Source organism: Nannobrachium achirus (genome assembly GCF_963921795.1).
Source record: "Nannobrachium achirus genome assembly, chromosome: 21".
Lineage (NCBI taxonomy): Eukaryota > Metazoa > Chordata > Actinopteri > Myctophiformes > Myctophidae > Nannobrachium > Nannobrachium achirus.
Genome location: NC_137828.1, coordinates 2408151 through 2420960, shown reverse-complemented (window position 1 = coordinate 2420960; position 12810 = coordinate 2408151). Strand labels below are relative to the sequence as shown.

General features: G+C 42.8%; 1 protein-coding gene across 1 annotated transcript; it reads right to left on the bottom strand.

The window, feature by feature from the left end:
• Positions 1-919: 919 nt before the first annotated feature.
• Positions 920-10597, bottom strand: LOC308307222 (protein NLRC3-like; the record flags this gene model as incomplete). The annotated part of the gene is made up of 6 exons (XM_080752395.1): positions 920-974; positions 3092-3244; positions 4496-4663; positions 6143-6313; positions 8841-9283; positions 9470-10597. The coding sequence occupies 6 exons, from the start codon at positions 10595-10597 to the stop codon at positions 920-922; spliced, it is 2118 nt and encodes a 705-aa protein (XP_080608521.1).
• Positions 10598-12810: the final 2213 nt, after the last annotated feature.

Sequence of the window (12810 nt, the reverse complement as noted above, 5' to 3'; positions counted from 1 at the left end):
TAGATTTGTTTGAACAGTCATTTTTTATTATTATTTCCACCAGCTCACGGTGCGAGCCGCGGCGTTGTGAGCTTGTAGATCTGCTGTTTTCACTAGTTTGGGTCCTGGGCGATTGTCTAATTTCTATTTTGGGTCACGGGCTAAACTGTTTGGTAATGTGAACCGCTGGGTTAAAGTCTTTTTATTTTAGAGCATGACAGAGAAACTGATTAGAAACTGTTGCGCTGTGATGCAGGCAAACTATACAGCTGTCAAATGTACTGTTCCAGGGGAAGCACTGAGCGCACCCATACTTGCTGGTCGCTTAGTCCAATCAGGTCGCGGCTCATTTGTAAATGCCACGGTCAATAGCCAATCGTATTTCACTAACCTTCAGGTCTGTCCCGCCTCCAGTGGTTAACCCTCACTCGCATGTTGTGTTCAAGACTTGAAACAGCGCATCAATGAGAGGCCGAGAATGGCTCGTTTTTATTGGATGAAAAAATATATATATAATTCCCGTCGAATTCCGACTATTCGAATACTTTGAGGTCGAATAATTCGAATTCAAAAAATCACTATTCGTGAATGCCCTAGCGACCCCCACAAAATAATTTGGGGACCCCCCTGGGGGTCCCGACCCACAGGTTGAGAACCACTGGGCTACTGGTATTCTTCCCTCTAGTAGAGTAGTGTTGGTAGTGTTAGTGCAAACCGCCCTATCTCTTCTAAAGTCCTCCTCAGAATATGGGGATATTAGGGTTCAAGACAAGTGGATATAGTAACCCATGACATTATTGCGTGTGGGCTCTTTCGTGCATGCGCTCGCGGGAGGCAAGAGCTGGATTGTGGTCATCTTTGTGAAATATCGCCTGGCGTTTTGTCCCGGAGCGAGTGTGTTTCTCCACCGCGGGGGCGGCGCGATCCCCGGCCCCGCAGATCAAAGCGAGAAAGCATCGCAGCCGTATGTAGGGCTCTCCGTCTCGCTGCGTCGCCTGCATGTGTGTATGTGTAGAGGGGAGAGAGAGTGGAGGAGCAGAGCAGCTGCATTCACTGCGCTTAGAATTCTCCGTGCGACTTTTACCGAGTGAGAAAACCCCCGCAACTTTCGGGAGAGGTCTGTGGGATGGCTGTAAAAATGCGTGAGAAATGGCATGTGTGGCGTGTGGCGTGAGAAGAGGTTAAATTGCGTGACTCTCACGCTCAAAGCGTGAGACTTGGCAGCCCTGGGTTCAGCCAATCACAGGCCGCAGCCGACATCTTATCTACTATGAACACAAATGTGTTTCCGGAACCGCTGCCTTGTCAGTCTATAGCGCAACGCTGTGATACTGAGCGCCGATCGTCAGCCCACCCATCATTTCATAATACATCTTCAATGAGTTATGGCCCGCCTACTTTTTGACCGTCAAATCACATTCCTCCGAGCGCTATGTCCATCCTTTCTGGACCGTTTCACGAGAAACTGCGTTCTATGTTCCCCAGGTTCTATGTTCCCCACCCACTCTACTCCAAAAAAGGATCTATGTTCCCTGCCCCCAAAGGTGGTATGTTTCCAACTCAAATGCAAGAAATGGTTGGACGTCTGGGCACTAAGAACATGTTGGCAATCCTAATTTAGCTGCCCACTCGTCCAGATGTCCAGGTTCCCACTCGTCCAGATGCCCAGTCATTACAAAAATATGTTGCCCAGATGTCCCTAGTGCCCCCTGTCCCACTAGTCTTCGTAATTTCTCCCCATTATGTTCCATTCTGTGTTTTTAATTGTTATTAATAACTAGAAATTAATGTCTCCTGCATTTTTGGATGAGCGGGGAACATAGAACCTTTTTTGTGGGGCTAAGTGGGGAACATAGAACCTGGAGAACATAGGTATGGTCCCGAAGTTTCAGTCTGAAATGGAAGCCTGTTTCTGAAAGGTCCCATGCCCTTGGGCTATGGGAATACATTAGCCAGAGAAAGCTATGTTTGTAGCCTGTATCTCACGCAGCCCGAGAGAAGGAGCGCATGAAGCATGTTTATGTCACTACGCTGCTTATTTCTCACCTCAATGTTTTCAGATACATATTTTAATGTTACTGTTTGAGTTTAACACCCATGGAGCCAAACTCGTTCAGTAACGAGATACGGCCACTGGAGGTCGCTGTGCCAAAAATCTGTTGTCTCGTTGCGGAACGAGACAAAGCTGCGCGCATGTTGTGTTCCCTGTGAAAGACCCTGGTCCATACGTCATAACGTGGCTCGCACAGAAACAAAATGGCGACACTTTAACGCGATGGTCGGCCCCGGTTTGGATTTTAGTTTCGCGAGCGTTTGTAAACAAATGGATTATCTTCCTCAATCATCAGCAGACACTCACATGCACACGCACGAAGCTTCCGAGGCTCTTCAAAATAAAGCGTAAGTGAACGGCGGCACCAGCAACAGCTAGAAATGTTGGCTTCCATTGTGTTAAAACCAGTAATGACTGTCATCTTGAGTTGGATAAAACATTTAGCAGCCCAATTGTGTCTCCCTAATTAAAATAAGGTAAAGTTAGGTATGGGAATTTAGCAGGTGAATGAAATCAAGATTCATTCAAATTCATGAAGGCCTATCGATGTCATCACACATCACTTTTGTGTCTACATTAAGTAATTAAAAATTGCATTTTTTTTTTACATCAAAATATACAAACATGAAAAAGTCTCATTTATTTTGGGATCTATTGATAGATAATTATGTTCTCATTATGACCATGGTATGCTATAATTTTTCATTTCACTATGTCTTTAAAGATATACTTCCAAAACTGACATTTTCATTCTCATCTCGCCAGGCTGGCCTACCCAGCCAGCTAGTATGTTTTTCTTACCGGAGCTGAGCAGAGACCACGGCCAACACGGAAGTGCATCTCTTGCCGTTTTGTCAGATAAAGTATAGTTAACAGAATAGTAAATGATGTTTAGGCAATATCGATTGGCTACTGGCCAATCATAGTGCGTCCTTGCACAAGCTCCTCCCCCTACTCTCCTCAGATCCGGTAGGAATAGTAGACTCACATCCAGCCATTGAACATGAAACAAGGGAATGGCTGCACTAACCAACATGGACACAGTCCAAGTCTACTTACTTGACATCCAGTCCAGCAGAGAGCAGTGTCTGTACAGCATCTCCTCCTGGATTGTTACAGCTGATGTCCAAATGCTTCAGATGGGAGGAGTTGAGGGCCACAGCTGATGCCAGAGAAGAACAGCCTTTGTCTGTGATCCCACAGCCTGACAGCCTGGAGAGAAATCAAGACTTTAACAAACTGCTGTTGATGCTCAAGTACACATCCACACAGAGGAAAACACTATTTACCTGAGGGTCTGCAGTTGACAATGGGGGCTTTTAACTCCAGCACACAAAAGCTCGATCCCGGAATCCAGCAGGCTGTTTAGATTTAAATCTAATTCTCTCAAATGGGAAGGATTGGAGCTGAGAAATGAGGCCAGGACTTCACAGCTTCTCTCGGACAACAAGCAGTGAATCAGTCTAAATGAAACAATTTAAAACAAGAATACAAAAATAACACAAGATGTTTTATTGTCTGCTATGAAATAAAGCTTTACCTGACTAAACCAGATTAAAACCATCTATTATACAAACAGTATGCCTAAACCAAACCCTAACCTTACAAACACTATGCCTAAACCTAACCTTAACCTCACAGAAATGATAACCTCAAAACCCCATCTCCCTGGGCCAAACATTTGGGAAAGAGCTTCACCCAATACAGACCAGTGGTGAAATGTAACCAAGAACAAAATCTAGATTTAGATTATTATTGCAAAATTTACATTAACCACCTATCATTACCTGTTATACTTTAGATACATACAAAAAAACAAAAAAAACAAAAAAAACAGCAGATCTACAAGCTCACAACGAACATGTAGATCTGCTATATTCTAAAAATGTATACACAGTTTTAAACTTTTAACATTTGTGAACAGGGCCTTCTGGATATTGCATACTATACATTTTGTTCATATATTTGATACCAATACTATACTGGTACTGGTACTTTTACTCAAGTAAAAATTGTGAATGCAGTACTTTTACTAGTAATTAAGTATATTACAGCATTGTGTTATTGCTACTCTTAAGTAACTAGACCAGGTCAACCTGGTTGTGCCAGACCCCCTGTCTGTCATCATCATTTATGACATCATGCCTTTTGTAGGCATGTCATCATCATGTCATCATCATATATACCCTTTATATAGAAAACCCGGACCGACAGACATTTGCTTATGTAGACCTACCCATTTCATGGGTCTGGCAAAAATGAATTAGATTACATTTTCACCACTGAAAAGACACACAGACACACAGACAGACAGACAGACAGACAGACAGACAGACAGACAGACAGACAGACAGACAGACAGACAGACATGGACCACTCTTCAAACAAAGCCTCACCACAGTATTCACAGTATAATCACATAATAAATCACTGGTGAAAATAAGTATTGTGAATGAATCTGACCGTAGAGTTTCCAGTTTACAATGTGGACTGTTGAGTGCAGCTTTGAGCGGCTCCAGGTCCAGCAGGTCGTTGTAACTTAAGTCCAGGTGTCGTAGATGTGATGGATTAGAACTGAGAGCTGAAGCCACAACCTCAATGTGTTCCTTTTGGAGCTTACAGCCAACAAGTCTGTAATGACAGATTAAATGTAAAATCAGAGATGATCAAAACAGATCAGACCATGTTCTCTGTGGTGCTGCTGAAATGAGTGTGCGTTTTGGCTACTTTTCTGGCTAAGCTAATAACGGCCGTGATTAACACACATTTAATTGAAATGTGTTCATAACTTTACACTGTTGTCATTTGATTGAAACACAAACATTAAATAATAAAAACAATCACAACACACTGCTGTTGCTCCACTCTATAGCAGTGAAGTGAAGAAATGTTCTGTCTAGAGTTGTACAACCACATTTTGTTTACATATTTTGGTCAACGTTAACCAGACCAAATGCAAAATGCAACAATGTAAACATAGGTATGAAAAAGGCAGCTAAGAGATCTTCTATCTCGTTCTCCAGACATTAACATGATGTCAGTAAGAACAAAGAACTGGAAGACAGACAGAAAGTTGTCTCTAAACTACAGCATGGAATTATATTTATGAATTAAGTAACGTGTAAACCTAAGTAATGACCAAGCTCATTGTTTAAAAGACCATTCTCTGTACACCCCTCCACTAATGGTATGATCCAAGTTTTACTTAAGTAAAAGTATCAATACTGCCATACAGAAATATTCTATTACAAGTAAAAGTCCGGAATTCGAAATGTACTTGAGTAAAACTACGAAAGTTTTGGCTCCAAAATGTACTTAAAGTACCAAAAGTAAAAGTACAACATTTTTGAAAATAGCAGATCTAGAAGCTCAGAACGTGTCGCATCGCGACGCGTTGTGAGCTTGTAGATCGGCTATTTTCAAATAGCCATGGTATAAAACAGGTCTAAAGTGTTTTATGTGAGTGTTTATAATATTATAATTTATATCTGCAAAGTAACTAATAACTAAAGTTTTCAAATATATATATTGGAGTAAAAGTACAATATTTGTGTCCGAGATGTAGTTGAGTAGAAGTAAAAGTATTAGAAATTGTAAGCACTCAAGTAAAGTACAAATACCTCAAAATTGTAATTAAGTACATTACTTAAGTAACTATACTTTGTTACTTCACTTATAAATACAGAGAGGACTTTTTGTTCTGTGTGCTACTATGTTCTATTTACACACACACACACACACACTCATGCGCGCATGCACGCACACACACACACGCACGCGTATACAAATGCACATGTTAAAATAGCATCACTTGACTAAATACATTGTTTGAAAAATGTAGTTTGTATTTACTTTGCACATTTAAATTATTATTGCAAAATATACACTAGTCACTTATTTCATTACAGTATACTTTGGCTATGCAAAAAAATGAAAATAAACTGCAGATCTACTAGCTAGACAAGCGTCACCGGGAAAGCGTTTCAGACAGTCTGCTGCAGGTTCCCTGACGGTCATCAATCACTCTTCAAATAAAACACCACCACAGTATTCACAGTATAATCACATAATAAATCACTGGTGAAAATAAGCATTGTGAATGAATCTGACCCTAGAGTTTCCAGTTTACAATGTGGACTGTTGAGTGCAGCTTTGAGCGGCTCCAGGTCCAGCCGGGCCAGGTCGGAACTTAAGTCCAGGTGTCGTAGATGTGATGGATTAGAACTGAGAGCTGAAGCCACAACCTCAATGTGTTCCTTTTGGAGGTCACAGCCAACAAGTCTGTAATGACAGATTAAATGTAAAATCAGAGATGGTCAAAACAGATCAGATCATGTTCTCTGTCAAGGAGGTTCACTGTGGTGCTGCATGAAATGAGTGGAACACAAACATTAAAGGAATAGTTCACCCCCAAAATGACTTTTTTCCAATTGATTACTCATGCCATGGAGACGTGAGTTCAATAATATTTTTTTGTATTTGTAGCATTCCTAAGAAGAAAATGTGGATATCGTAAATTTACCCCCATTGATTCCGGAAGAGGACCCAAATGCATTCCGGTCCCCATCCGGAATCAATGGGGTATTGTAATTGTATTGTAATCAAATTATTGTCTTAGGAATCCAACAAAAAACTAAAAATATTATTGAACTCAAGTGTCCATGGCGTGAGTAATCAATAGAAAAAAAGTCATGTTGGGGGTGAACTACTGAAACGATCACAACATGCTGTTGTTGCTTCATAGTGGGAGAAATATGTAACAAAAATAGGCTAATGTGTTCACTTCCGGCAGAAAGCGTGAAAATTTGCACCTAGGTGTATTTTTGTGCGCCGAATTCAAAAATTGACGGTCCCAAGCACTTTTCCCATGGGATCTGGTGGCTCTCATTCACTTACCATACTAGGGAAAAAAGACCCCCCAAAAAATCTTCTTTAAATAGCATGTGAGGAGTCTATCTAGGAGGTTTTCATGATTCTGAATCCATTGCAAGCAGTTGTTTTGCACGAAAAACATTCCTTGGGCTAAAAATGGACCCTACACAACTGTGAAAAGTGATGACTCATCACTAAACCATAGTTTTGTGGGGTCCATTTCTTGCCCAAGGAATGTTTTTGTGCAAAACGAATGCTTGGAATGGATTCAGAATCATGAAAACCCCCTAGATAGACCCCTCACATGCTACTTAAAGAAGATTTTTGGGGGGTCTTTTTTCCTAACCCTAACCCTATGGTAAGTGAATTAGAGAAAAGTGAATTTGAGAAAAGTGCTTGGGACCGTCAATTTTTGAATTCAGCGCACAAAAATACCCCTAGGTGCAAATTTTCACGCTTTCTGCCGGAAGTGAACACCTTTTTCACATATTTCTCCCACTATCACTCTATAGCAGTGAAGTGAAGAAATGTTTTGTCTAGTGGTAGGATCACATGTCATTTGTTTATATATTTTGGTGAACGTTAACCAGACCAAATGCAAAATGCAACAATGTTAACATTTGGTCCTTGATCGGAACCTTTTACATAAACCTTAGCAGTGAAAGGCACCTAAGAGATCTTCTATCTCGTTCTCCAGACATTAACAGGATGTCAGTAAGAACAAAGTAGTGGAAGACAGGTGGAAAGTTGTCTCTAAACTACAGCATGGAATTATATTTATGTATTAAGTAACGTGTAAACCTAATAAGTAATGTCCAAGCTCATTGTTTAAAAGACCATCCTCTGTACACCCCTCCACTAATGGTATGATCTAGTTCTCATTTGGAATAGTTTGTTTTCATTGATGAGGACACTTGTAAATACAGAGAGAACATGACTTCTGTGTGGTACCATGTTCTGTTATTTACACATGCACGCACAGACGCACACAGCAACACATGAGTTATATAGCATCACAATTTGACTAAATGACCACTGTATTCTGTTCATTGGCTATTTTGGGAATATGGCCGATCTACAAGCTCACAACATCTAATCTAAACAGTTACAGTGAGCCTGGTGTAAAATCATTAAGCAAGGAGATTTGTTTTCCTCCAATCACCCTTACAGGTCTGAGAGTGTACAAATGGAACCAAATGAACCCTTACAGGTCTGAGAGTGTATAAATAGAACCAAATGGACCCTTACAGCTCTGTAACTCTGAGAGTGTTCAAATGGAACCAAATGGACCCTTACAGGTCTGTAACTCTAAGTGTACAAATGGAACCAAATGCAACCATACAGGTCTGTAACTCTGAGAGTGTACAAATGGAACCAAATGGACCCTTACAGCTCTGTAACTCTGAGAGTGTACAAATGGAACCAAATGGACCCTTACGAGTCTGTAACTCTGAGAGTGTACAAATGGAACCAAATGGACCCTTAAGGGTCTGTAACTCTAAGTGTACAAATGGAACCAAATGCAACCATACAGGTCTGTAACTCTGAGAGTGTACAAATGGAAACCAAATGGACCCTTACAGCTCTGTAACTCTGAGAGTGTACAAATGGAACCTAATAGACCCTTACAGGTCTGTAACTCTGAGTGTACAAAAGGAACCAAATGGACCCTTACAAGTCAAAGACAAGCAAAGTAAAAACACTGCATGCGTGCATATACACAACACGCACACACGCGCACGCACGCACGCGCGCGCGCACGCACGCACGCACGCACGCACGCACGCACGCACGCACGCACGCACGCACGCACGCACACGCACACGCACACGCACACACACACACATGGTTGTCATGGTATTTTTAAAATTCATTAATGAATAAAAGGAGTAAATGACTGAATGTGCTCTAACATGTTGATATTCACATGACTAACCTGGCTGTTGTGCAGTTCCTCACAGCTGGGATCAGTCTCTGTCGCCCCCACACGTCTGCGTTGTATTTGTCCAGGTCCAACTCCTCCAGAACCTTCTCTGACGACAGCAGAATGGAGGCCAGAGCTGAACACTGAGGCACAGAGAGTTTTTTCCCTGATCTGCTCTCTGACTCCAGGTACTGTTGGATCCCCTGACTTACTGAGGGGTCCTGCATCTCCATCAGACAGTGGAAGATGTTGATGCATCTGTCAGGAGAGGCATTACGATCATTCATCTCCTTCAGGTTGTTGATGACTTCCTGGATGCTCTCTGGACTGCTTTGTGTCTGACCCAGAAGACCTCCTAATAGACTCTGGTTGGACTGCAGTGAGAGACCATGAAGGAAACGGACAAACAGGTCCAGGTGTCCACTCTCACTCTTCACGTTCTTTTCCATAACAGCCTTCAGGAAGTCAGACAGGGACAAGTCACTGGTGAACGGCTTGATAATTCCACGTTTAACTAACATGTTATGATTTGATTCTTTCAAGAATTTCTCCAGGACCTCCATGTTCTTCTGGGTGAAACAGTGAAACAGGTAGACTGCAGCCAGAAACTCCTGGATGCTCAGATGAACAAAGCAGTAGACCGTCTGGAGGAAGAACACATCGTCTTCTTTGAAGAACTTTGTGCAAAAACCTAAGTTCTGCAAGTCCTTCTTCACATCAAGACCACACGCCTTCAGGTCTTTCTCGTAGAAAATGATGTTGCCTTTGTCCAGTTGGTCAAACGCCAGCCTGCCCAGCTTCAGAAGAACTTCTTCTGCATCCTTTATGATCTTCTCTTTGTCTGCCTCGTCTAGTCCAGGATTCTTCATCTTCTCCCGCAGGATCTCACCCATCAGGAAGTGGCAGTACATCTCAACCAGGGTTTTGGGCAGCTTGATGCTCATCTTCATGTTCTGCAGAACGCTAGCAGTGATCCAACAGAAGACAGGGATTTCACACATCGTGTGGAGGACATTTGACTTCTTGATGTGTGAGTAGACTGAGCTGGCCTGGTTCTCATCACTGATGTTCTTCATGAAGTACTCTTTCTTCTGGTCATCTTTGATGAACCCTCGGACTTCTGTCATCTTGTTAACATAGTCTAGAGGGATCAGATTGGCTGCTACAGGTCGTGAGGTTATCCAGAGGTGAGCAGAGGGGAGCAGCTCCCCCTTGATGAGGCTTACGAGCAACACTTCCACTGGGTAAGAATCGGTCACATTCATGATGCCGAAATCGGTTTTGAAATCGAGCTGGAAATTCAGTTCATCGTAGCCATCCATAGCAAACATGACTTTGAAGGGGCTCTTGTTGTAGTTTCCTGACTTCTGCAATTCATTGAAGATGTCATTTAGAACGTCTTCTTCAATGAATCTGGTTTCCTTGATGCATCTGTGAATCAGCTGTGCCAAAGTTAAGTTTTCTCCCTTGAGCAGATTTAACTGGCGGAACTTGAACGGGAACACGAGGTGTGGATCTTGGGGAAAACATTTGTTGGCCCAGTCAAATAAATATTTGTGTAGAAGGAAGGTTTTGCCAATTCCTGCACAGCCAACGGTCAGCACTGTTCTTTTGTTTCTTCCTGAAGGGTCTTTGAAGATTTCACTGGGTTGGATTGCTTTTTCCTCTCCTGCTATCTTCATCTCCATCTGTCTGACCTCATGTTGTCTGTGGATGTCTGTGACATTGATGTTTACATTGTAGAGCCAGATGAAGATGTTTTCAAACATGACCTCAAGCTTTTTGCCCAATTTAACACTCAGATATGTATCGGCCATGTTGTCTTGAAGCTGCTCTTCATAGTCAGTAATGAGACGCCCTGATGATTTCACCAACAGACCTGTAGTGAACAAAGTAATTCCATGTTTAACAGCCTTGCACAGAGAAAGTACCCCAGAGTTTACTAATTACACAATATAACCTTTTTTATTTCAGTATGTGTCATTGTTGAATAGTTCAAGATGCAAACGCTGGAGTTCCTGCTATTATAAGCACAGTAGAGATCGATTTCTGCAGACTCTTTCTATGATTGCTGTTAATTAATCATGATTGTTCCCAAATATCCCTAAAAAAAGGTTACCTATGATCATAGATTACTATTTATATCAATTTGACCTTGTCTTGTCCTTCTTTACTTTAAGCCTCTCTGGATTAAGAGCGTCTGATAAATGTCTAAAGTGTACATTTTAAATACCATACTCTTATCAACCAGGGCTGTACGGCCGCTCCAAACACATTGCCTGACTTGTGCAGCTTGTTTCTAAACAAAACATTCATTTGAGCTAATAAACATGTGCTATGCTGCTAGTTTAAATCAAATAAATATCTCATACAGGCGCTAGTTTAAATGTTTTTTGTTCGTTTGGTTTTTAGGAATTAAAAGAAAAAAACATAGTGTATGTGTAAGGGACGACGAGCTAGACACAAGCCTCTATCTTTGGTGTGGATATTTTCTGATTCTAGGACACTTGTGGGCGTCTTTTTGAAAGCTCCCGTGCGCAGATCGGAGCGACACAGAATATTCAGCGGTTTTTCAAAGGTTGGTAAAAAAAACTTTGCATGCCAACCGCACCTCCCAGGCCGTCGGAACAGGCAAGCTGCGGGAGCGGCCTGTTCGGGTCCACGGGATGTTCAATCACGTGGCCGCTCGTTTGAAGAGCTTGTAGAGGTCTGTGTTGTCTATACATAGGCCCCTGTGTGGAGGTCTGTGTTGTCTATACATAGGCCTCTGTGTGGAGGTCTGTGTTGTCTATACATAGGCCTCTGTGCGGAGGTCTGTGTTGTCTATACATAGGCCCCTGTGTGGAGGTCTGTGTTGTCTATACATAGGCCTCTGTGTGGAGGTCTGTGTTGTCTATACATAGGCCTCTGTGTGGAGGTCTGTGTTGTCTATACATAGGCCCCTGTGTGGAGGTCTGTGTTGTCTATACATAGGCCCCTGTGTGGAGGTCTGTGTTGTCTATACATAGGCCCCTGTGTGGAGGTCTGTGTTGTCTATACATAGGCCCCTGTGTGGAGGTCTGTGTTGTCTATACATAGGCCCCTGTGTGGAGGTCTGTGTTGTCTATACATAGGCCTCTGTGTGGAGGTCTGTGTTGTCTATACATAGGCCCCTGTGTGGAGGTCTGTGTTGTCTATACATAGGCCTCAGTGTGGAGGTCTGTGTTGTCTATACATAGGCCCCTGTGTGGAGGTCTGTGTTGTCTATACATAGGCCCCTGTGTGGAGGTCTGTGTTGTCTATACATAGGCCCCTGTGTGGAGGTCTGTGTTGTCTATACATAGGCCTCTGTGTGGAGGTCTATGTTGTCTATACATAGGCCCCTGTGTGGAGGTCTGTGTTGTCTATACATAGGCCTCTGTGCGGAGGTCTGTGTTGTCTATACATAGGCCCCTGTGTGGAGGTCTGTGTTGTCTATACATAGGCCTCTGTGTGGAGGTCTGTGTTGTCTATACATAGGCCCCTGTGTGGAGGTCTGTGTTGTCTATACATAGGCCTCTGTGTGGAGGTCTGTGTTGTCTATACATAGGCCTCTGTGTGGAGGTCTGTGTTGTCTATACATAGGCCCCTGTGTGGAGGTCTGTGTTGTCTATACATAGGCCCCTGTGTGGAGGTCTGTGTTGTCTATACATAGGCCTCTGTGTGGAGGTCTGTGTTGTCTATACATAGGCCCCTGTGTGGAGGTCTGTGTTGTCTATACATAGGCCTCTGTGTGGAGGTCTGTGTTGTCTATACATAGGCCCCTGTGTGGAGGTCTGTGTTGTCTATACATAGGCCTCTGTGTGGAGGTCTGTGTTGTCTATACATAGGCCTCTGTGTGGAGGTCTGTGTTGTCTATACATAGGCCCCTGTGTGGAGGTCTGTGTTGTCTATACGTAGGCCCCTGTGTGGAGGTCTGTGTTGTCTATACATAGGCCCCTGTGTGGAGGTCTGTGTTGTCTAT